This window comes from Aulonocara stuartgranti (assembly GCF_965226115.1).
Source record: "Aulonocara stuartgranti genome assembly, chromosome: 18".
Taxonomy (NCBI): Eukaryota; Metazoa; Chordata; class Actinopteri; order Cichliformes; family Cichlidae; genus Aulonocara; species Aulonocara stuartgranti.
Genome location: NC_138954.1, coordinates 35,433,532 through 35,460,007, shown reverse-complemented (window position 1 = coordinate 35,460,007; position 26,476 = coordinate 35,433,532). Strand labels below are relative to the sequence as shown.

The window sequence follows — 26,476 nt, the reverse complement described above, 5'->3', positions numbered from 1 at the left end:
TAAATAAACAAATAAACCACTACAGACGAGTTTAAAACAAACAAGATGATTGAAGTGGATACAGTAGCTGTAATTCAAGAGGTTTAAGAAAAGTATTCATTTTTGTTTATAATCAGAGTCAATTTTACACACGTGACACATTTTCAGTCTCAAAGGCAGAAAAAAATATCTAACAAATAAAAAAAATATGTAATTTTTACACAATGAAAATTGTGCAGTCACTAAATGCCTCACGTCTGGAACCCATGAACATCACCAAATGCTGCATTTCCTCCGTTCAGAGAATCTGCCAGCCCTTTACTGTAGCGTCCCTCAGCCATATTTTTTAATCCAGTTTTGTCTTTTTCCCCCAGCAGAGCACAAAGTGACAGACTAGTTGATACAATATCCAAATTCTTTGCCTTTAGAAACTTGTTTGCTTTTGCAGTGTATATTGTGTCTTTATACATTTGTATTATAACAGGCAGCGTGGTTTGTGAATGCGATAACTTAAGAACAAGATGATGTAGGATTTTAAAATTCATACCACAGGTGTACCTACTTGGCATGTTAGATGAGTCAGAATCTCAGTGACCTTGGATTTAAGGTCAAGGTCAGGGGTCACGTTTTCTGAAAATCCTGTGAATGCAATAACTCAAGTAGGAAGACACTTAAGATTTTCAAATTGATACCAAACATGCATCTACTTGGAGGCTGAGGGGCGGCACTGGCAGCTGACACAAACACGTTTACAGTCATTCACTCGTCAACATCAAAGGCCGGAGACGGTGATCACATCACAGATTTATTAGCAGCTCAGAACAAACTCTATAATCTCCATCTTTGTAACTCTGGCACTAAATAAATGAAATTTAACTGAATTGAATGCAGCTGTCTGTTCAACAGACCAGACTGGTCAGTGACTCGTGTCTGAGAGGATTCCAGTATTTGAGTGAAGTTGAGCCTAAAATGACCAAAAATCAAAAACTGAACTAGATGCATTTGAGGTGAGTTTTAAATGCAGGCTGCAGACAGTCTGTGCTCTGAACATTGGACTGATTCTTATACAGCGCTTTTCTACTCTCCCGGAGTGCTCAAAGCACTGTGTACATGAACATGAATGAACATGCCACATTCAGCCATTCACACCCACTCATACAAGCACTTCCTTCTATACTTAAGCATTCACACTAGGGCTGCCACAAACGATTATTTTGATAGTCGACTAGTCACCGATTATTTTTGCGATTAGTCGACTAATCAGATCATCATCCACTGGACGTAAAACGTACAGCTTATTGCACCAGCAGCATCTGCTCTTATATAACTATCATTAGCTTACAGCTTTAAGTGTTTAAGGTCTGTGCTAACTAAAAATAAAGACAAGATGATAGTTTATTAAATTTTAATGAAATTTGCAGATTGTTTCGGTGAAGTTTAATAAACTCCTTGCTATCTAAAATCTAACAGGGCACCGGAGTATATTCTCGAGCATCTCACACTTCTGATGATCAGCTGTCTGCTTGACGTTTATTCAGCTGTGTAAAAACTATAACTTTAATCTCAGCCAAACCGATTTACTCAGGAACAAATAAAATACTAAAAAAAGGCCAAACAATAACATTTTAATTTATCTAAGTGACTCATATATCATGTTTAACCTGACTAGCGAAAGACGGCGGTGGGTTTGAAAACGATTTGCCGGGAGTCCGGTGTTCTCACGGCGCTAGTTAGCCTTGCCCCCGCCTAGCTATCGAGCTAGTGGGTAACAGACGTCTCCGAAAACGTCGGAGCGCTTTTGAAAATATGTGGTGTCTTGATAAACTGAGCAGATATTTGAGGTTTACACAGCTACATTCTCACCTGAAATATGTTAAACGTTTATTTTGTGACCCAGAAAGAATAATAAGAGTAATATTAAAACTAACTAGCTGCCGCCATTGTTGGAAACTGAGCTGGGCTGCGCTATGAATTCTGGGACACAGCTTCTTCTTCTTCGGGGTTTAACGGCAGCTGGCATCCTTGTACATGCGGTGCTGCCATCTTCTGTTTCAGTCCGTTATTACACTCTTAAATCCTGCTACTTATTCCTGCGTCTTTTGGGATCTTACAAAGCTTCAAACGACGCGTCGACTATTAAATCAGTCGGCGACGATTTTAATAGTCGACGTAATCGTGACTAGTCGACTAATCGTGGCAGCCCTAATTCACACACATTCACACTCTGATGAACGCATCGGAGAGCAACTCGGGGTTAGTATCTTGTCCAAGGACACTTGACATGCAGACAGGAGCCAGGGATCGAACCACCAACAGTAGCTCAGTAGCTGATCTGCTCTACCACCTGAGCTACAGCCATTTCATTTGTTCACATTAATAAAATTCAGAAAATTAACAGATTTATCAATATGACAACACTATCATTAAATGAATTACAATCAAGTATTTCACTTTGTGTTTGAGGCAACACAAAGACATTAGATGCTCTTAAAAAACAAAAACAATCTAATTCATAGAACGAGGTCCCAGGAATCCTAAGGATCTGAAACATCTGAGATCTTAGGGATCTTGGTCAGTCGGTGGCTGATCCGATACCTGCTGATCTCTAATCTGGATTATAACATGCTCTGAAACCAGTTAGGCATGAGTTGCCATGGTAATCTTCCCCAATAAGAAATGATCCACCTTTGTAGTTCTTAAACCACTGGGTTAGTTAGCTGCGTAAGAGCAATCCAGCTTTGTAGCACAAGTCAGGTCCAGGAAGATTTGACCCCACATCTTGTTTCAGTATAATGACATTGGCGAATACAATATTAGGGAAACACAAATTTAATGAAAGTTAAATAAGTGTTATGAGAGCAAGACATAGTATCTGAATGTTGTCTTTAATACTTGACATTTTAGATATTATATAGCACTCATGGCTTCACTACATGTAAATACACCATCACATGTAAAAATGTCATGTGCTGGGTTTCATGGTCAATAAAGCATCAAATCCCTCCTAGTAAACTTCAACATTTAGCACAGACGGAGGTTGCAGAATGTTTCGTTACACGTTACAACAGTCCGAGATACAATGTGCCCTGTACGTGGTTAGAGATTACAGCTGAGCACAACATCCAAACACATTTCAGTGTGCACTGAGGCGTTTGTGGCAGTCTATTTCAACGGCCAATTCCATGTAACGGCCAAAGAGGTAGCGCAGCTTCCACTGTAACACACTGACGATGATGGAGGGAAACAAAAGAGAACAGGATGAGGACAACAACAGAAATATAACCCCATCAGCACCAAGGTCATTTTAATGAAATGCATAACATATGTAACCATTACGGCAATCGAATAATCTGCCAGTGATGGCTGTGATGTCATTTTAATTATAAGGAAATAATATTTCTCTTCAACATCAGTTTAAAGCCAAGTTTAACCTCATGTTATTGCTGGGATGTATCCATCTAAAAACAAACATCCACACAAAAAGATGACAAAGACGAGGACAGACCTGAAACAACTACTGTACCAAACACACCGACAACGATAAGACCATTACATAAACAACATGCAACATTACTGTATTCTGGCACAAAAGTCATCCAAGTGGAATCTTTATGAGTGTTAGTTAGTGTGCATGAGTTCAGTGTGTGCCAAAGACATTATTTAGGTCTGAGTCATTCTGGAAACGTTAGTAAGAGGGCAAAAAGAAATAATTAAAAACAAAATAAATCTCAGAATCAGTTTTGGGTTTGTTTTGTTTTTTAAATATACAATAAGTTTTTGCACGTATCAAATTGGTTTTAAATTTGGTGCCTTTTCACACCGGACATACAGACATACGACGTCCGTGTGAACATTTTGTGCGTTAAAAATACTTTTGGACTACCTATTGCTAATGCAGCCGTTCACACCAATCGTGTATTTTTATTGGACGAATTTGCTGAATTTATTTTTGTCAAACCAAGCTTGACTCTTCAGATGTTTTGGATCCGAATAAACTGATCTGACCAACCAAATCGCTGTATTTGGCAACAAGCTTGCTCATAGCTGCATATACAATGATACAGAAAGAGGAAAATGTTACCATTTTTACCACAGACACACTGATGAACGCTGGTCTGGCTCACTGGGCTCTCTGAAACGATTTCTCCTCCTCAGATCTGTTTCCAACTCTGCTAACAGCAGTTCAAACTGACACACTGACATCCTTCAATATGTATGGAACTCGTGACACAGCTTCAGCTGCTGGACAAAGCCATAAAACTCTCTCTGCTGAGAAATGGATAAAACCTAGAATCTGGATTTCTCCTTTTCTCATTTAGGAACATCACCACTTTATGTGGACTCCGTTTTAATCGTTTGCTGTTTTAACTGTTTGGAGTTTGTTGAAATAGTTTTGTGAGCTTTAAGCTGAGATTCTGGCAAAATATATATATATTAGGGGTGCAACGATACACAAAATTCACGGTTCGGTTCGATACTTTGGTGTCACGGTTTCATATTTTTTTGATACAAAAAAATGTTCATGCTTTTTTAATTTGTCATTTATTAAAATTATAAATATATATTTTAACTCAAAAGTACAGTTTTTAAATTTAATGTTGCTGAAACAACAAAGTAATAAAAAATAAATCTGATTGAGGAATCCCTCATCTTTGGAAAAGAGAGTTTATTACAGAGAAATGGCTCTTTCAAAATAAAAGCTATACTATACGCTTCTTCTGGGCTATATTCTCAGCAGCATATTAAACATATCAGGTCCCCATAAGGAGAATCCTGTGCTAACGGCTGTCTAAATGACTCGTGTAAAGTTTGTAGCATGCGTGCTTGTTGTTTTTGTCTGCTTCCACTTGTCTTTGCACTAGGATGCTGTCGGAGTAAATGTGCAGTCATATTCGTTGTGTTCCCACTAGTGCTGTCAGCGTTAATCTGAAATGACGTTAACGCCACAACACGGCAAATCTCCGTTAACGAGCTACCGCGGATCGCCCCGTGCGTGGGGCTGGACGGCCAACAAGCTAACAAGCTAACACACTAGTTCCCACCCATGTAATTGAGCATTGCGTGGCACATCCAACATACTGTTTTACTTTAGTCCATGACGCGCTTACCTTCAGGGTCATACGTCACATGAAAACCAAAATAATTCCAAACGCCAGATCTGAATGAGGGTGGGGGAGGTTCAATTTGCCATGTTGCAACGAGCTTAGCTTCTGTCTTGCTAGCTTGCGCTGCGCTCAGTGGATCTGCGCTCGACAGTGCAGCCTAGGCGGATAAGTCGAACGCAGATCCACTGAGCGCTCCACACAGACAGCATCGTCAGAAGAAAAGTTGATAAAATAAATAAAAAATTTTGTATTGTTCGATACATATGCGTACCGAACCGAAAGCACTGCATCGAACGGTTCAATATCGATACGAGTATCGTTGCACCCCTAATATTTATATGTAAAAATGGATACAGGATTTATTGATATGGTTTACATTATTCTAACTAAATATGATTTAGGGTCTAAAGTCCCGTTTTTTTGGCCAGGCCTTCTTTTCGAGGTTGGACTTCAGGTAAATATTGACAGGTTGTCCCATTCCTGTAGGTGAAACGTCACCAGCTACAGGTAGAGACATCCATCACCTTGTATTCTTGTGATAGCCTTTCCCCGCCCCATCGTGTGAACATGTGTACATGATCCTCCTCAACACCCCACCTCCAGCAAAAATCGACCTTCAAAGATGGTAACATGCATCACAACAAAAACTAGAAGTTAACCAAGTCGAGCAAAGGCCAGAGAGCAACAGGCAGTGTCATTAGGCCACTCCCACTCCCATCAAGGCCACCTGAATCACCAAAGTACAACCAGAAATACACAGAATGGTGACTGGTGCCCCCATGACCCCAGAAATAGCCCACAATATTATTAAAAAGTTAGTCATTCATAATTTCTGTGCATTGCTGCATGAGTGTTTTCACCAGAAAGTGGAGTGCAGCCAAACTATATTTGTTATGCACAGAGCATCCAGAAAGCATTCACAGCACTTCGCTTGTTTCACATTTTTATCTTAAAGCCTTTTTTCAAAATGGATTCAATTCACTTTTCACCTTAAAAACAAAAACCCCGCCGGTTCAAGTCTGGCTCCTGGCAGGGCCACTCGGGACATGATAAGAAGCCACTGCTATCCTGGCTGTGTGCTTAGGGGGAAGATGAACCTTCGTCCCAGTCTGAGGTCGGTACAGAGTGCTCTGGAAAAGGTCATCAAGGACGTCTCTGTACATTGCTGAATTCATCTCCCTCCACCCTGACCAGTCTCCCTGTTCCTGCTGCTGAAGAACATCCCCACAGCATGATGCTGCCACCACCCGGCTTCACTGTAGGGACCGTATTGGTCAGGTGATAAGCAGTTCCTCGTTTCCTCCAGACATGACGCTTGGCGTTCAGGCAAAAGAGTTTAATATTTGTTTCATCAGACTGGAGAATTTAATTTCTCGTGATCTCAGAGTCCCCTCAGGTTCCTTTTGGCAAACTTCAGGCAGGCTGCCACATGCCTTTTACTAAGAAGTGACTTCTGTCTGGCCTCTGCGTATAAATGATCAGTGCTGCAAAACAGCCAGTCCTTCTGGACCGTTCTCTCTCCAAACAGCAATGCTCCAGTTTTTTTGAGTGCAACCATCTGGTTATAATTGCTAACTAAGGCCCTTCTACCTGATCCCTCAGATCATCTGGGGAGCTAGCTCCAAAGAGTGAGCTGGTGGTTCTAAGCTTCTTCCATTTACACATGGAGGCCACTGTGCTCACTGTGATCTTCAGTGCTGTGGAAATTCTCTACCCTTCCCCAGATAGGTGCATTGATCTATGGAAGGACCAATCAAGGCCTTCTGTGTCTTGAGGTAGGTCAGGCGGTCTATTAAACCCCAGCACTTGTTCTATTTCACTTTACCAATTTCTGCACCCTCAATTTTCCAATGGGGATATACAAATGATCCATTTTGTGATAAGGCATGACAAAATATGGGACAAGTGAAGTGGATAAATCTTCAGATAACTCTACATTAGTGAGTGTGGAACTGTGTGCAAGTGAAAGAAACAAAGAAAGGTAGTGACTAACTTCTTCAGACCAGCTATGAGGTACATGCTCCGAGGCAAAAGCAAGTAGACCTGGTCTGTGAGCACAGCATGGATGATCTTCTTTGCCACATAATCAGGATTCAGGATTGGTAGCAGTTTTGGCCACCTGATGAACACAAAAAAAAAGAGACAAAAAAAAAAAAAAGCACTGAACTTAGCATTTGTCAAGTTCTCCATTTCAAGTTCTCCTGCGACAATCTGGGTGGGTAATCAGATATTTGGTTGAAGGTTACAGAGGGTAGATTTTTAAATGATTTGGAAAATTATTACACTTTATATAATTCATGTAATTAATGCACTACATCTGCTTACATGATGTGTATTATAACATTCATCACACCAAATATACAACATGTAATTCTAATTTTAAACAGACTATTGGAATCTGCACAAACAGGCCCCCTAAAAAGATTTTACCCTTCAATAATGCTACAAATGGCAACTCTATGAATAGTTACACCGTACTAGCACCAGGTTTGCCCCCGTTTTGCTGTCAGAAATGCCTTAATGTTTGTGCCATAGATTAAACAAGGTGATGAAAACAGTACTTAGATTTTGGTGCACGTTGACATCATGGCCTCAGCTGCTGCCGATCTGTCGGCTGCACGTGCATAATGTGAACCTACCACATCCCAAAGCTGCTTCATTGGGATGTGGCAGCTGAAGGCCACTACAGTGAACTCATTGCCATGTTGAAGAAACAATATTGAGCTGACTGAGCTTTATGACATGATGCCTTATCTGGCTCGATGCACTGTGGTGATACAGGGATGGACACTGTGGCAACAATACTCAGTACCAACTGAACACTATTTAAACAGGACACACACACCGTAACATCTCCACAAGCATGAACTGACATTCTGACATTGCCATCCAAACATCACAGTAAGGGAGGAAATTTTACTGTAAGTCACAGTAACCTTGTTAATGTTGCCTATCAGCTCGTCACCCAGACAGCTGACACTCACTGGTTATTAATTTCTGGACCAGTCTCTGCCATCCTACAGATGCCTGGGTGGGATTAACCCCAGCAGATCAGCAGTTTGTGAAACACTAAGAAGCATGGTTTGACACCATGCTACATGCTACATTCAAAGTCACTGAAGTCTCAGTTTGATGCCAGTCAGATCCTCAGTTTAAACTTCAGGCAGTCGTACTGACCATGTCTACTTGCCCAATTGCATTGTATGGTAGGCTGATCACATGTTTGTGTTGAGAGGCAATTGAACAGTGTACCTAATAAAGTGGCTGTAAGCGTGTGCCCAAAAAAAAGGAACCTCATGTTCAGTCGTGTCTGTTAACATGTGGCTTAGCACTTTCAGTGCTGCCAGTCCACTTCCATCACATAACCTGTGGTCTTCTGTTCCTGGTTAATAACCAATATGTTTGGTTAGTTGGTCAGCAGCTGCTGTTTTTGTGTGAAAGTGGAAGTGTAACAGGACTTCTAGTCCTCATATGTGTCAGCAAGGTGGTTTGCGACTATGTGCTAGATGGCGTCTTGGGACACCTTTGCAGAATCTGCAACTTAGGTCATGTCAGCTGGGGTAGGCTCCTGTCTCTGTGGACCTGCTGCTTAGGCCTGTTAACAATAATCAGAGCCTCTGTCTACATTGGCCTTTTCTAGCCACTGGTAGCACTTCTTGATGTCAGCACGTCCTCGCCCAATGGTATCATGCAAGGGCTTGGTCCGACATCTTTATGCATCTTCAGCTGCTTAAGGCATTCTTGGAGCCACTCATCTGGTGAGGTGGTGATGGTTGGTGGGCTGGCGCATCTCTGATGATGGCTCTGACACTCAGTAATCCTAATCCTCCCCCTCCTGTTGCTCATAGAGTCACAGTGTGCTGGATTTCAGGTGGAGACCTCCATGCTTTAAGAGGAGTATGCACCTTGACAACAGTGGCATCTATCTCCGTTTGTAGCATGGAGGAATATTGGTGTGACACTAAGAAAAACTATTGTAATTCTATTTCGAGAAAAAAAAGTAAAAATATTCAGATTACGGTTATTTCGAGACAAACTGCCACAGCTACAAAATGCCTTGTATAGACAGTTAGTTTTACTAACTGATCAGCATACTTGTGATGCAACTGTTGGTAGCCTTGAATCTGTCCATGAACAACCATTTCATGCTGTATAAATCCATTCTTCCAAGTTTGTGTGGCCATAAGCAACTTTCTGCACCATCTTTTCAATATCCTTGTACTTGACCCAAAAGAGAAATAACTTCATTCCTTGTTACTAAATGAGATTCTGAAGTACTACGTTATAAACTTATAGGGTACAGCAACTGCCGCAGTTTGTCTGGAAACAACCATAATCTCCACATTTTGACTTTTTTCTCAAAATACATTTGACTTAAATCTCAAAATTTCGACTTTTGCAACTTTTATCTCTGTTTTTTTGTAGATGATGTGCTTCTGTTGGTATCAGGTGGTGAACTCCATCCCACATCGGAGTGGTTAACAGCCAAGTATGAAGCAGAGTGAGTGAGAAGTCTGAGGCCATCATCCTCAGCTACATAAGGGTGCAGGGCCCACTCCGGGTCAGGGACCAGTTACTGAGGAGTTTAAATATCCCAGGGTCTTGTTCGTGAGTGAGAGGAGTGGGAGATCGACAGACTGATTCGTTCTGTGGCTGCAGTGATGCAGCACCTGACTAGTTCGATCAGTCAGTTGTGGTAAAAAAAGCACCAAATATAAAAGTGAAGCTCTCGATTTACGGGTCAATCTACGTCTCTACGTCTCCCCCCCCCCCGTCCACTAAACTCACAGGCCGAACAAGGAGCTGATCAGAAATGCAGCCAAGAGGCCCATGGTGACTCTGGACGAGCTGCAGAGATCTACAGCTCAGGTGGGGGAATCTGTCCATAGGACAACTATTAGTCGTGCACTGCACAAAGTTGGCCTTTATGGAAGAGTGGCAAGAAGAAAGCCATTGTTAACAGAAAACCATAAGAAGTCCTGTTTGCAGTTTGCCACAAGCCATGTGGGGGACACAGCAAACATGTGGAAGAAGCTGCTCTGGTCAGATGAGACCAAAATGCAAAACGCTGTGTGTGGCGGAAAACTAACACTGCACATCACTCTGAACACACCATCCCCACTGTCAGATATGGTGGTGGCAGCATCATGCTCTGGGGGGGCTTCTCTTCAGCAGGGACAGGGAAGCTGGTCAGAGTTGATGGGAAGATGGATGGAGCCAAATACAGGGCAATCTTGGAAGAAAACCTCTTGGAGTCTGCAAAAGACTTGAGACTGGGGCGGAGGTTCACCTTCCAGCAGGACAACGACCCTGAACATAAAGCCAGGGCAACAATGGAACGGTTTAAAACAAAACACATCCATGTGTTAGAATGGCCCAGTCAAAGTCCAGATCTAAATCCAATCCAGAGTCTGTGGCAAGATCTGAAAACTGCTGTTCACAAACGCTGTCCATCTAATCTGACTGAGCTGGAGCTGTTTCAAAGAAGAATGGGCAAAGATTTCAATCTGTAAATGTGCAAAGCTGGTAGAGACAGACCCTAAAAGACTGGCAGCTGGAGCTGCAGCAAAAGCTGGTTCTACAAAGTATTGACTCAGGGGGCTGAATAATTACGCACACCCCACTTTACAGTTATTTATTTGTAAAAAATGTTTGGAATCATGTCTGATTTTCGTTCTACTTCTCACGTGTGCACCACTTTGTGTTGGTCTTTCACCTGGAATTCCAATAAAATTGATTCATGTTTGTGGCTGTAATGTGACAAAATGTGGGAAAGTTCAAGGGGGCCGAATACTTTTGAAAACCACTGTACAGGTTCTTAATGACACCTGTGACATTTGAAACCATAAAAATGGAAACCATGTAGCATGACCTACTTAGTTTGACATCCATCGAACATTCCGGTGTTGATGAAGTACGGGCATACAATCGTAGTTTTGACACCATCTTTCCCAGTTGCTAGCAGCTCAAGACCCACAGACTCTGCAAACCCTACTGCAGCAAATTTACTGGCACAGTAGTCTGCAGAATGAAGGTATAAGACAAAGCATTACAAAGAGATGTTCCTTAAATAAGGTTACTTCACCAATACCAGAAAGTGTATTTGTTTAGTTAAAATGATCACGTATGGGAGTATGCACTTTTACACTGATGGCTTAATAAATAATTCAGTCCTTAATAAAAACAATAAATAGATTAAAGAATACGTCATGTTCTCAAGCTCCACGTGTCAAACAGGGGATTCATCCAACACATTCAACTTTAGAATTACTGAGATGCATCACATGTTTAGGGAAGAAAACACACCTGCCAATCCATTGACTCCTATTAGTCCAGCAGAGCTGGCAATGCTGACAAGGTGCCCATGATTGTTGGCAATCATAGCAGGAAGGAAGGCCTTGTAGGTCTGAGGGGAGAAAGAAAAGGGGGGGGAAAAAAGACCAAATCACCTGCTGTAACAGAAAAGGCCGTATTCATTCTTAAATTCTACTAAAGAATCAACTGGAGACGTTAATGCCAAATTAAATATCACAGTGTTGTCTAATCTGCTAGTAAAATCATGTGGAGACTTGTCCATGTCCTTTACTGACTGACCCAAAAGTGAGCCATGATGTTGACATCCATGGTCTTCTCAATCAGTGAATCAGGAGCATCCATGAACTTCTTTCCTGTCACAATGCCGGCGTTGTTCACTAAAATGCTGACATCACCCACCTCTCGCTTCACCTACATGAAGGAATGAAGAAAAACCATCACGTATGAATAAATATCATTTTGTAAAAAAGATACTCCAAAGTAAAATGTACAACAGCTGTAGGATATGCATGAGGAAAAGAGATTCTATGATTTCCCAAACAATCTGTGTTGTCTTGAAATTGATCTGTGATTTAGACGAAGAGCTGTTGTTGTTCTCTCAGCTGCCTCAGTGATGCACAGACATAACTCAAACATACAGCGGTGTGAAAAAGTGTTGTCTCGTCAGTCCACAGAGTATTTTCTTAAAAGTCTTGGAGATCATCCAGATGTTTCCTGGCAAAACTGAGACGAGCATTTATGTTCCTTTCGCTCAGCAGTGGGTTTTGTCTTGGAACTGCTCTGCAGGCCATTTTTGCCAAGTTTCTTTCTTATTGTGGAGTCATGAACAGTAGCCTTAACTGAGGCTAGTGAGGCCTGCAGTTGTTGTTCTGGGGTCTTTGGTGATCTCGGATGACTCCTCTCAGGAAAAGCCGGCCGACCAAAATTACCCTAAGAGAACAGCGAAGGTCCACTACAGTTTCATGCTTTTGCCATCTGTGGATGATGGCTCTCACTGTGGTCCACTGGAGTCCCACAGCTTTAGAAATGGCTTCATTACCTTTTCCAGATCTCAATTAGCTTCTCATTTCTTCCTCAATGTCCTTGAATCGTGCCATGTCGTCTTGTTTTTGAGGATCTTTTTGGTTCTATTCAAAGTGATTTCTTGATTGAGAACAGGTGTGGCAGTAATCAGGCCTGGATGTGGCTAAATTGGCATTGAACTCAGCGTTACAATGCTGTGATACACCACAATGAATTTGTTATAACGGGGGGTTTGTATACCAGTATATCAGTTTAAATCAGATTTAAATCAGATCAGGGTATATCAGTTTTTCCACATGGGGCCATGTAGGTATGGATTTTTCTTCCCTCTTAAAAGCCTTCCTGTTTGTGTGTCATGTAACTAATATTTGATCATCTAATATTTGAATTTCTTTGATGAGCTCAAACATGCAAGTGTGACAAACATACAAAAAACCTGAAATCAGGACGGGGCCAACAGTTTTTCACAGCGCTGCAGGCTCAGTCTACATAACATTTAGATTCACTTTTTAGTTAAATTTTAAATAGCACCAATTCACAATTCAGTTGGAGATCAAACACACACTACATTATGTTACACTGACTAGAAAATATTTCATTATGGTACACAAAATAAAAGCCTCCCAATAAAGTGATAAAACAAAGATCCTGTCAGCTTCCATCTTAGAGAAAACCTCTGACAACAAACTGAATCAAGAGAGAGTATGCAAAGAGAGAAACATGTTTGGATGGTTACAGTTACACTTAAAACGGCCCGTGGTGGCTCCTCAGCCGGAGCGGGCGTGGCCAAGGTAAAGCGATCCCACGCCTGTGACGTGGACAATGACACCACGAGTAGTAACGCCGCTAAGCAACACTATCGGGGGAGTAGTGTGAGTGTCCGTTCATTTACAGCTTCCTACACTGTATATTCATTCTGTTTACATTTTTCAGTGTTAAATCTTCCTGTGAAACGCTGATCTAGACCCAAACAAGACAGAAGGCAGGAAGTGATGCTTGTACTCGATGGTTATTGCTGACTCATGTTTCTACACATGAAAGGACAAATCAATTATTTAACCGTACTGCTAATGTATACAGATGTGTACAAAAAGCAAAAGTCTTAATATAAAACATGAATTAATTAATTGCTGAGTCAGAGAAAGGTGCATTTTAGTCTTTGGATTATTTTTATTATTGTTTTGGGGTTTTTTGCCCTAAAGAATTATACCTAAAATATGCGGAGCTTCACTTTAACGATGAGGGAAAAGCTGCTGTAGGAGCCACTGTGATTAACACGACTGCTGTCATTGCCACTTTGCACCAGCATTTCAAATAAATGAAAAGTCAACAATGCAAAGGACGGCATTACTCAAGCTGTCTGCAGCTAATTTTAATTTTAGTGTATCACTATGTGTGTGTGGCTGAGTGTGAGAGAGCGAGTTACTCATAAGTGCAAAAGCTCCATGTGCTGTTAAGTAGGAGAGAATTAACACATCATTAGCATTCAACGGGGTCTTAATGAGCAAACGTTTACGCAGCTCTGCTAACTCCTGCAGAAATTATGAACAACTTGTATGTCATAAATTTTTCATATGGTTTCTTATAATTGTGCAACCATAGCATCATTGTCACAAGCCAAAAAACTGAATTAAAGTGAATGGATCAGACAGTGTGATAACAAAGTAAGTAACATGTTGATCCAGTGGTTAGCACTGTTGCTGCACAGCAATTACGTCCTACAGTTAAAAGCACTGGCTTCCTGGGACTTTTCTGTGTAGCAGTCCAGGTACTCCAGCTTCACCCATCACAAATATATGGTTAGATTAGCTGCTGATTCTAAATTGTGACTATGACTCTTAATGGTCATTTCTCTGTTAGCCCTGCAACAAGTAGAAACGTGTTTAAGGTGCGCCCCATCTTTCACCCACTACAATAGGCTCCAGACCCCCAATGAACCTGAATTAGACAATGAGGGAAACCACAGATTTCTCTGAAGACTTAAAATCATTTGAATACAAAAGTTAAAAGGTCTAAAACTACTTAGACTAATATAATGTATTTTTATTTTCAAGCCACTGAAAGTTTGGACGTTGTAATAAGCTCAGGTGGTTAACTTGTTGCACGTACACATCGATGTTAACTCAAGTCAAAAACGAAGTAGATGCCAGTTGCACTACAGGCACGTCGGTCTAATGTTCACCCAGAAACTTTACCTGGTCAGCCACTCTGTAAACTTCATTCTTGTCACTGCAGTCACAGATATAGTAGTGGACTCGACTGGCTCCATTACTTTTAGCCAGTCTAGCAGTTTCCTTCATCCCTTCCTGGTTGATATCCCACAGCACCAGCACGGTGCTATAAGCTGCAAATTCCTGAGCCATGAGACGGCCGATTCCACTACCGGCTCCTGTAATGAGCACCACCTCACCAGCAATGTTCTTCTTTTTCTTTGGCACAAAGAAGTAGATGAAAGACTCCACATTGTACCAGATGGACAAAAGGAGTACTTTGATGGTTTCCAAGAAGAAATTCATAATGAATCTGGAAAGAAAGAAGAGAGACATCAATCAAAAACAAAACAAATGTTTCCTGGTATTATGAATAAGACTGGAAATCTTGATGAAATGATTTTCCTCCAATTTTTTATACAAGTAGCTTCAGTCAGATTACAGAAACCTTTGTGTTATTCCTATGACTCTTTTTAGTTTTGTCTTTAATGAATTTAAAAGAACTTCAAAGCAAGTTGTTTTGGGGCATTATAGAATTTTGTGAAAAATGAATTCAGGAATAATCATAATCAAAAGGTGCACCTCAAGGCTCTGTATTAGGACCGACACCATTTCAATAATAATTTAAGAAAAAGGCTGTACCGTGACAAAACGTGGAACAAGGGATGTGCTGTTAATGCTTTCTGAATGCACCGTGTATCAGCATTGATACTGGCAACTTGCAGGCAGGACCATTTATAAGTGTAAATAAATAATGAGTACAATCAGCAAGCGCCCCTCATTTATCATACACTACCTCGTTTGGAGTGCAAATCTGACATGAGCTGCATCATAGTGCATATATAGCAGGAGAAAAGTTTTTTTGTCTTAAGTGGTGAAACAAGTTTATTTTACACAGTATTGAAGATTGAATAGCTCTCCCTCTCAGACATGCCTGTGTGTCTGTGCTTGTTCCATTGTGTGTGCTGAAGATGTGAACGCATAGCATTGCTATAACAATGACACTGTGATACGACAATCACATAAAAAGTAATACCATACCATATTATCAGCACAGCCCTAAATAATGATGTCAAACACAGCCAGGAGAAAGTATATGCACACTACCTGTTTTTTTGTTGCGGCCCGTCATCCAACTGGGCCTTACTCAGACTTTATCAGAACTCTTTGTTTTTAATCTGGTTTAATGCTCAGTTATTGTGGGTGATTTTAACATCCATGTAGATGCTAAAAATGACAGCCTCAACATGGCATTTAATCTGTTATTAGACTCAATTGGCTTCTCTCAAAATGTAAAAGAACCCACCCACCACTTTAATCACACTCTAGATCTTGTTTTAACATATGGCATAGAAACGGAACATTTAACAGTGTTTCCTGAAAACCCTCTCCTGTCTGATCATTTCCTGATAACATTTACATTTACAATCATTGATTACACAGCAGTGGAGAGTAGACTTTATCAAAATAGATGTCTTTCTGAAAGCACTGTAACTATGTTTAAGAATATAATCCACCCACTGTTATCATCTTCAATGCCCTGTACCAACATAGAGCAGAGCAGCTATCTGAACACTACCCCAACAGAGGTCGATCATCTTGTTAATAATTTCACCTCCTCACTACGTACGACTCTGGATACTGTAGCTCCTGTGAAAACTAAGGCCTCAAATCAGAAGTACCTGACTCCGTGGTATAATTCTCAAACACGTAGCCTAAAGCAGATGACTCGTAATCTGGAGAGGAAATGGCGTGTCACAAATTTAGAGGATCATCATTTAGCCTGGAGAAATAGTTTGCTGCTTTATAAGAAAGCCCTCCACAAAGCCAGAACATCTTACTATTCATCACTGATTGAAGAAAATAAGAACAACCCCAGGTTTCTCTTCAGCTCTGTAGCCAGGCTGACAAACAGTCAGAGCTCTGTTGAGCCAACCATCCCTTTAACATTAACTAGTAATGACTTCATGAACTTCTTCACAAATAAAATTTTTATCATTAGAGAAAAAATTACCAATAATCATCCCACAGATGTAATATTATCTACAGCTACTCTTAGTACCATTGATGTTAAGTTAGACTCTTTTTCTCTAATTGATCTTTCTGAGTTAACTTCAATAATTACTTCCTCCAAACCATCAACGTGTCTTTTAGACCCCATTCCTACAAAACTGCTCAAAGAAGTCCTGCCATTAATTAATGCTTCGATCTTAAATATGATCAACCTATCTCTAATAATCGGCTATGTACCACAGGCCTTCAAGCTGGCTGTAGTTAAACCTTTACTCAAAAAGCATCTCTAGACCCAGCAGTCTTAGCTAATTATAGGCCAATCTCCAACCTTCCTTTATATCAAACATCCTTGAAAGAGTAGTTGTCAAACAGCTAACAGATCATCTGCAGAGGTTTATTTGAAGAGTTTCAGTCAGGTTTCAGAGCTCATCACAGCACAGAAACAGCTTTAGTGAAGGTTACAAATGATCTTCTTATGGCCTCTGACAGTGGACTCATTTCTGGCATTCAGCCTAATTCTGGCCCACCTGAGTAGTTTTAAAAACATGCCTGGGTTACATATTTTACATGTTAATGCCTACCTGACAAGATAGATATGGTGTTCATCGTCCAAGAAAAGATGGTGTAGTAGCAATGTATGTTAAATGTAGTTTTTCAGTGCGAATGAGGCTTTCCAAATCTTTTTCTAAAATAATATTCTCTCCCCCGATCAGTCTGGTTTCAGAAAGCAACATAGCACTGTCACAGCTTCGATTAAAGTTTTAAATGACTTTGTGGAAGCTTTTACTGTGTGGCACTTTTTATAGATTTGTCAAAAGCATTTGACACAGTACATCATAAGCTGTTATGTCACAGACTTTTAGATATTGGCTTTCCAGACCAAGCTACTGACTGGTTTTCAAATTATCTTTCTGATCATAAGCAGAGTGTTCACGATGCCGTCCACGATTGTTCTTGTTATCCAAGTGTCACAAAAGGTGCACCTCAAGGCTCTGTATTAGGACCGACACTATTTGCAGTTTACATTAATAATTTGGAGCAGAATGCATCTGCTGCATCTCTACGCTGATGACACTGTTGTTTACTATCACACAAACTCAAATGCCCTGGATTTTGATCATCTACAGATTGCATTTATTATTCAGTCACATTTGTTCCATCTCAAACTCGTACTGAATGCTGGCAAAATGAAGCACATGTTGTCTGCAAACTAAAAGAAATACCTGCCTAATTGAATTTGTGTGGTTATAAACACCTAGCTATTTTAATACATGAATGTGTCTCAAGTCACATATTAAAAATTAATTTTAAAAAAAGCTCAGATTAAAAGTAGTGTTCTTCTATAGAAATGAATCAAAAACAACTTTGCTACCACGTTCTTACCTCACGTTGATTATGATGAGATTACTTATATGAACACTCCCGTGAGCTCTTTTACAGACACTGCTTGATCATGCAGCGCTATATTTCACCATTGTACTTTTTACTCTTTGGTTAACTGGCCTCCCCTGTCCACACACAGAGTAATGCATTTGGCTTGTTCGGAGTCCCAGACACTTTCCTGCACCTCCCCAGATAACATCATCCACAACGACATCTGTGCCAAGAATGTGGAGCAGGTGGCCACGATCCTGGAGTCTCTGAGGCAGGCCAGACTCACGGCCAAACCAAGTGACGGAGGAAGGTGGAGTATCTGGGGTACCACAAACCAGCAGCCATGTTCTTCACAGTGATGAGAATAAGGCCATTAAAATAACTTTTTTCAGCGACTGGTAATCTAACCAATTACTTTTTCTATCATTACAACGCCGTAACCGTTACTAACAAGAAAATGCGGTGGGTGCGTTACTGTTTTTCAACACACAGATGCTTAAAGCCGTCTTCATCTTACTGTGAGCTAGGGAGGGTGAAACAATTGCACAAGTGCTGCTGATTGGCTGAGGAAGAGTAAAGTAGTCATGGTAAATCAACCAGAGGCAGGCATGGGCGGGTGCTGACATACAAACAGATATGTAGAGCGATGAGACAAAGTCATGGAGAGTCCAGATAATTCAAAGGTAGCAAACAGCTGAAGTGGAAGTGCAGAAATGATTTTTCTCTTAGAAGAGATAAAAGGCTAGTTCCCATTTACTTTAATAATAAACTCATTTTTATAACAAACAGCTGAAGATATATTTTAGTATGTTCAAGTATGTTTAGTAATTTATATTTTAGTAGAGTTCATTAAGAGGGGATCCAAGCTCTTTTACATATTTAAACTAGAGATGGACCGATCCGATATTACATATCGGTATCGGTCCGATACTGACGTAAATTACTGGATCGGATATCGGAGAGAAATAAAAAATGTAATCCGATCCAATAAATATATAAAAAAAAAAAAGCACCTCACAAAACTTGCAACACGGCGTAACTCAGCTCATAACCGTAGCACGTCGCAGCAGTGTGGTCACGTGATAGAGCGGCTGTGTGTATTTGCAGCCTCGCTACCAAACCAATATTTCATCTCCGAGGAAGTTTTCCCAGAGAGAAGTAAAGCAAGTGTGTAAGTTCATCTCTGAATGTTTGTAAAGCATTCCAGCGTTAAGCTTAACAACCTATGGAGCGACTGCCTCTCTCTCTCTCTCTCCTGCTGCCACTTCAATCGTGACACTGATCAATGATCAGCTGATCGGCTTTTCTGTGGCGAGTCCGTCTCTCTTTGCTTTTGGTCCACTTTGCACCAGAAAGAGGAAACCAGCGGCTGAACAACAGCAGCACGTTTAAGCTTGATAAGCTGTTGTTAGAATTTATTTAATATTACTTTCTACACCAGGATCTTTTTCTACAGCTGACGGCTGTAACTGTGCAGGGGCGGATCTAGCAAAGTTTAGCCAGGGGGGCCGATAGGGCATTAACAGGGAAAAGGGGGCACAAAGACATACTTTTCTTTCTTATTCTCATTTAAAATGTCGAGCTTTTAATAAATAATTATCTGACACCCAAAGTTTTAATTTGATGCAAAATGAATAGAAGTCAATTACTGTACATAGTGACTATTAAGTCTAATATATATACCCTAGTAAGCTATAGTACTTTTTACTTTGGAAAGATACCATCTGTGCAGTTCTGTTGAAGAAAGATGTTGAATCTATTTAATTATTCTTGAAAAATAATTGATTTCTGTGCATTTTTTTTCACACTGCATCAAATTAAAGTTGATTATGTCGATTAAGCGTCATGAGGTGGAGCGTGGTTCCCCCCTTTTTTTTGCTGGGAGTTTGCAACCCTATTAGTTAGGTTGCTTAATATTTACGCTAAGTACTCTTTAAAATGCCAGAATAGGGAGGATGGAGCAGGTTTAAGTTTATTAGATTGATCAGTTTTGCTGAACTATGTAATGTTTTGGGTGCAGTGTATTTTTTACATACAGGTTTAACAGAATAGCTTTAGTGTTGTTGTTTATTTAAACTTGAGTATGAACTTATCAAAATGCAGCAAGATATTAAAAAAAACAGTCTTATTGATTAAAAAACACTATATCGGATTCATATTGACAGATTCAAGATGGCGGCGCGCACGGGTGCAGCGGCTCTTAGCTCTCCAGTTTGGTGCTCGTTTTTACTTCTTTGAACTATTACCGTCAGGCCGACGGTACAGGTCACATAAAACCAGGACAAACAGATTCAGGGATAGTTTCTTTCCCAGAGCTACCACCGTAGTAAATAAGCACAAAAACAATTGAACCTATTCCATACAGTCACTGTCATTATATTATGCTGCTACTCATACTGTCATTATATTAATGCTGCTATCCTGTATATATTGTACATACTATTGTTTGAGTACTTACGATTGTTTTTTTTGTACTTTTTATATTTTACATTTATATTTATTATTGAAACTTGCACCAAGGGAGTGGCACTCCAATTTCGTTGTACTCTGTAAAATGACAATAAAGGCTATTCTATTCTATATTGGTATCGGCAGATATCCAAATTTATGATATCGGTATCGGACATAAAAAAAAGTGGTATCGTGCCATCTCTAATTTAAACATTTTCTAAAGTAATGCAATAGTTACCTTTCCTGGTAATTAGTTACGTTTACAATATTGTAACTCCATTACTACTTAAAAAAAGTAACTGCGCATGCGTGTTTTACCCATATTCTATCGCAATATTTCATTTTCCTATCGCTGCCCAACATTACACCGGTATTATCGTGACCGTGATTATCGGTATAGCCCAGCCCTAATTGTAATGCGTTTCCTATCTTAGTTTCCTACAGTCAAATGTAAGGCTATCTGTTTAAAATCTAGAGGCTGGCTGCAAATGGGCCATGCAACATGATAAAGAGCCAAACACACCTGCAACAAGAAGGGCTGAAGAATCAATGAGCTGCAATGGCCCAGTCAAAGTCCAGACCTCGACTGAAATGTTGTAGTGGACCAGAGCAAGAGCTGTACATGAACAACTGGCTGCAAAGCTCAACGTAAAGCAACGCTGTTTAAAAACTGACAATGATGCCAGACTGACAGCCATTCATTACTTCAATGTGTTGCTGCTAAGGACAGCTAACAGCTGTCGAATCAACCACCGTGTTAAATAATGACATTGTATAATACAACATGTGCTGCTCATCAGAGGTTGCATTACTTTACTTTCAGAAGCTGGCAGGGACCCGATTTTATTTCTATAATGAGTAAGTGAGAAAAACCTGAGAACTCAATGTGTGTACTTTTCTATGTGTGTGTACTTTTTTAAATATATGCCACAAGACTGAAATCACCCTTCGCAAAAACCTCCTTATACGTGAGACAGAATTTGCAGACAGCACCAAACCGCAAGGCAACAACCACTTCCTCTTTGAACGGTCAAAACCTCAAAACTCTGAAAACTGTTGTCCCGATTGGACAAAGGTTAGAAAGTAGGTTTCGTGTCAAAGGTAATCAGGACACCTTTTGCTTTTTAAAACGACTGCAGGCTTTTCTGGGACAATTAAAACTCGAGTTGTTGATTGTCAAACATCCGGGTAAGTAATTTTCTGGTGATGAAGTTTTGTATGATTCACTAAAAGTAACCAGTTCTAGGAATTTAGACAAAAACTTACTCAAAAATCAAAACTTGTATCTTGTTGTGAAGCATCACTGGCAGTTTAACACCAGCTTGAACACGCTGCCGTGTTACAGCCGTTTGCAAAAGGCAAGCATATCATGAAACACGTTGATGCTTTCAGCTGAAATTAACTTTCATTAACTCACCAAAAACCCAGAGTCCCGTTCAGGCGGTTTGACAGTGAACCCGTTCCCTCGCCTTGTTGGCACACACCGCATCAGTTTGAGTCAACCTTTGCTCTCCACATAGGCTAACGTTATCAAACTGATAACGGAAACTAATAAAGAGTATCTGTAGAGTTCGCAGAGAAAGGAAACGTACCGTGCTCTTTATTTGGTGGGACAACACCGCGTCTCCAACACAAGCCGTTCAATATTGTGTCACAGCAGTTTGTGTAGCCTGCGGGCGAAGAAGCACGATGTCACATCAAACAGAACCAACACGGATATGCGGGGTGTGTCTGTGCCTGTTTTCTGCCCAGATGCATCATGGGACTTGGAGTACGTGTGCTTACTGTTACGCATACAGCGTGTAATTAGCCACATGCTACATGTTTAAAGCGCTTCCATGCCTTTAAGCATGTAGACACTGTCAAACCTAACCTTTTCAAACTAGGCATAAAAATGAGAAAGTAGTGTGACTTAAATGACTTTAATCACGCCATGCTGTGGTACTACAGGGCTGAAGGTTTCAGAAGCTGCGTATCTGCTGGGATTTAAGCATAAAACCAGGTTACATAGAGTGATCTGTTACAGAGAAAATATCAATTGTTCTATTTAAAAATGGTTCAAGAGGTGACTGTTGAGCTCAAAGGAAGGCAACAGCCTAATTCTAATATTCAGTCGTTACACCTGAAGTATATAGAAGTGTGTGTGTGTGTGTGTTTACTTACTTTACCTGCTGTTAAACACTAAACAGCAGGTAAAGTAAGTATTGAACACATCACCAGTTATCATCAATGATCCAAGAAATGCTGTCACATAGTGCAAATCCATATCAGCTGGTTCAGTCCCAACTGATAAAGCCTGTAAAATGATGTCTCATTACCAAGGTGTCACACAAATATCTCATGGGTAAAACCAAAGAGCTTCTGCAACACACTTGTGGCCGTATTGTTGCAAAAAGTACCAATGGCACTGGTTATAGAAGAATTTCTAAACTAATAATTATTTTAATTATTTTATTATAATTATTATTTTACCATAAATCGGGTCACAGCCAGGTGTTCCCTGCAAGATTACAAGCAGAACAGTGAAAAGAAATATCAGAATAGTTGTACAAGAGCCAAGGACCACATGTGGAGAGCTACAGAAAGACCTGGGATCAGCAGGTACAGCTGTTTCAATGCAATCAACCGCCATAGCTTCTTGTATGCACGCCTACCATGCAAGAAAATAACCATGTGGAAGCATGCTCAAAGTTTGCAGAACAACATTTTGACAACCCTGGAAAATAAAGGAGAATATATTCTGGTCGGATGAATTCCTTTTCAATCTCAACAAAGTTGAACTTTTTGGAAGCTGTGATACACTTTTGAAGGTCAAAAGCATATCACTGTTAAACACCAACAGCGGCATTTGGAGGTGGTGAACATCATGATGCGGTGCTGTTTTTCAGCGTACAGTATTGGTACGCCTCACATAACTGAAGGCAGGATAAATGGAAACATTTACAGGGACATTCTTGATGAAAATATGCTCCCATCTACCAGGATGATGAAGATGACACGAGTGTGGATTGTTCAGCAAGACAGTGATCCCAAATACACAGCCAGGTGTTGGTGGAATTGAACTCAGGACCTTCTTGCTCTAAGGCAATAGTGTGCCACCATGCTGCCCACCTTCAATATGTATATTTAACAAATATTTAGGACAGCTTTCTTCCATTTGCACAATATCTCTAAATTTAAATTCATCCCTCTGATGATCTCTCCTCCTCACTCAGCATCACTCTGATTAGGTGGATGTTGAAAAACTAGTTCATGCATTTATTACTTCCAGGCTGGACGACTGTAATTCATTATTATCAGGAAGTCCTAAAAACTCGCTGAAAAGCCTTCAGCTAATCCAAAATGCTGCAGCAAGAGTCCTGACAGGGACTAGAAAGAGAGAGCAGATTTCTCCTGTTTTGGCTTCCTGTTAAATCCAGGATTCAAAATCCTGCTCCTCACATACAAGGTCTTAAATAATCAGGCCCCATCATGGGGGCTTTCCATGATGCACTGAGTGTTTTCCACTCACTATTTGTTTTGCACAACTCTCTCCACTTCAGTATTGGTTATTATTAATCTCTTGCTCTCTTCCACAACGTGTCTTTATCCCTTTTTTTCCCTGAGCCTGGCTGTGCTGGAAGCTTCTTTCTGTTAACATAGTGTTTTTACTTCCCCTTGTCATCAAAGTGCTTCAAAGGGGGGTTGTATTGTTTGCTGATTGTTGTCATGTCATGAATATATTGATTGTTGGGGTATTCTCTGTTTGCTTTGTGTTATTCTAGGATCTTTACCTTACAATATAAAGCCCTTGAGGCAACGGTTGTTGTGATTTGGTGCTAACTGAATAAAATTAAAAAGAAACTAAATATTTTTTGGATGTTTGTTTTTCTGCTAAAAACTATTTTTTATCTTTATTATTATGGTAGCTGCTCTGTTGGAAGTGTGTCAGCAGTAATATCCCCAGCGCATAGCCTCAGCCACTAAAAACACGCTGACGGGATGATGTCGTTTTTGCAGTCAGTATCTATGGGAACCGACACAAATCCAAAGTTCAGTTATCCAAATGTTGTATATCCTTCTCCCAGCAGGAGAGAAAAACTCATCATGAAGCTGAGGATATTTTGTTTGTTTGTTTTTGTTTGTTTAGGAAAGTTAGAAAAACAAAGTGTGAAAAAAAGAACAATTGCATAACTGTGGGGATTGAAGAAAAGGGGATTTGGACCCTCGGACAAGGAGTGATCCCAGAAGAGCCCATGTGGGAACTGGATAGGTCAATACATTTTGGGGGATGTAAATAGTTTTAAATTAATTTGTCATACAGGGAGTGCAGAATTATTAGGCAAATGAGTATTTTGTCCACATCATCCTCTTCATGCATGTTGTCTTACTCCAAGCTGTATAAGCTCGAAAGCCTACTACCAATTAAGCATATTAGGTGATGTGCATCTCTGTAATGAGAAGGGGTGTGGTCTAATGACGTCAACACCCTATATCAGGTGTGCATAATTATTAGGCAACGTCCTTTCCTTTGGCAAAATGGGTCAAAAGAAGGACTTGACAGGCTCAGAAAAGTCAAAAATAGTGAGATATCTTGCAGAGGGATGCAGCAGTCTCAAAATTGCAAAGCTTCTGAAGCGTGATCTTCGAACAATCAAGCGTTTCATTCAAAATAGTCAACAGGGTCGCAAGAAGCGTGTGGAAAAACCAAGGCGCAAAATAACTGCCCATGAACTGAGAAAAGTCAAGTGTGCAGCTGCCAAGATGCCACTTGCCACCAGTTTGGCCATATTTCAGAGCTGCAACATCACTGGAGTGCCCAAAAGCACAAGGTGTGCAATACTCAGAGACATGGCCAAGGTAAGAAAGGCTGAAAGACGACCACCACTGAACAAGACACACAAGCTGAAACGTCAAGACTGGGCCAAGAAATATCTCAAGACTGGTTTTTCTAAGGTTTTATGGACTGATGAAATGAGAGTGAGTCTTGATGGGCCAGATGGATGGGCCCGTGGCTGGATTGGTAAAGGGCAGAGAGCTCCAGTCCCACTCAGACGCCAGCAAGGTGGAGGTGGAGTACTGGTTTGGGCTGGTATCATCAAAGATGAGCTTGTGGGGCCTTTTCGGGTTGAGGATGGAGTCAAGCTCAACTCCCAGTCCTACTGCCAGTTTCTGGAAGACACCTTCTTCAAGCAGTGGTACAGGAAGAAGTCTGCATCCTTCAAGAAAAACATGATTTTCATGCAGGACAATGCTCCATCACACGCGTCCAAGTACTCCACAGCGTGGCTGGCAAGAAAGGGTATAAAAGAAGAAAAACTAATGACATGGCCACCTTGTTCACCTGATCTGAACCCCATTGAGAACCTGTGGTCCATCATCAAATGTGAGATTTACAAGGAGGGAAAACAGTACACCTCTCTGAACAGTGTCTGGGAGGCTGTGGTTGCTGCTGCACGCAATGTTGATGGTGAACAGATCAAAACACTGACAGAATCCATGGATGGCAGGCTTTTGAGTGTCCTTGCAAAGAAAGGTGGCTATATTGGTCGCTGATTTGTTTTTGTTTTGTTTTTGAATGTCAGAAATGTATATTTGTGAATGTGGAGATGTTATATTGGTTTCACTGGTAAAAATAAATCATTGAAATGGGTATATATTTGTTTTTTGTTAAGTTGCCTAATAATTATGCACAGTAATAGTCACCTGCACACACAGATATCCCCCTAAAATAGCTAAAACTAAAAACAAACTAAAAACTACTTCCAAAAACATTCAGCTTTGATATTAATGAGTTTTTTGGGTTCATTGAGAACATGGTTGTTGTTCAATAATAAAATTATTCCTCAAAAATACAACTTGCCTAATAATTCTGCACTCCCTGTATGTCACATGTCAGAGTCCTCTCAATATTACACATAAAATTAAAGCAAATACCAAGTTCACACAGAAGAATTAGTGACCAGCAGCAGCTCTCATTCGAACGCAGCAGATTTGGAAAGACCCAGAAAGTCAAACAATACATGG

At 40.5% G+C, this 26,476-nt stretch overlaps 1 protein-coding gene across 2 annotated transcripts in view; it reads right to left on the bottom strand.

Annotated features, from left to right (window-relative positions):
• The window catches only part of LOC309694195 (epidermal retinol dehydrogenase 2-like), a 31,390-nt gene extending 9,180 nt beyond the window's left edge, over window positions 1-22,210 (bottom strand). The window contains exons 1-7 of one of the 2 annotated variants that reach the window (XM_082514057.1): window positions 22,063-22,210; window positions 14,618-14,945; window positions 11,679-11,810; window positions 11,391-11,490; window positions 10,961-11,105; window positions 7,078-7,203; window positions 2,885-3,203 (exon numbers count right to left, since the gene is read on the bottom strand). In XM_082514057.1, coding sequence (XP_082370183.1) covers window positions 3,113-3,203; window positions 7,078-7,203; window positions 10,961-11,105; window positions 11,391-11,490; window positions 11,679-11,810; window positions 14,618-14,938 — 915 coding nt within the window. In that variant the 5' untranslated portion in view covers window positions 14,939-14,945; window positions 22,063-22,210 and the 3' untranslated portion in view covers window positions 2,885-3,112. Of the gene's footprint in view, window positions 1-2,884; window positions 3,204-7,077; window positions 7,204-10,960; window positions 11,106-11,390; window positions 11,491-11,678; window positions 11,811-14,617; window positions 14,946-22,062 lie in introns of those variants that run through there. The other variant, XM_082514056.1, reaches the window with a different exon arrangement.
• Window positions 22,211-26,476: the final 4,266 nt, after the last annotated feature.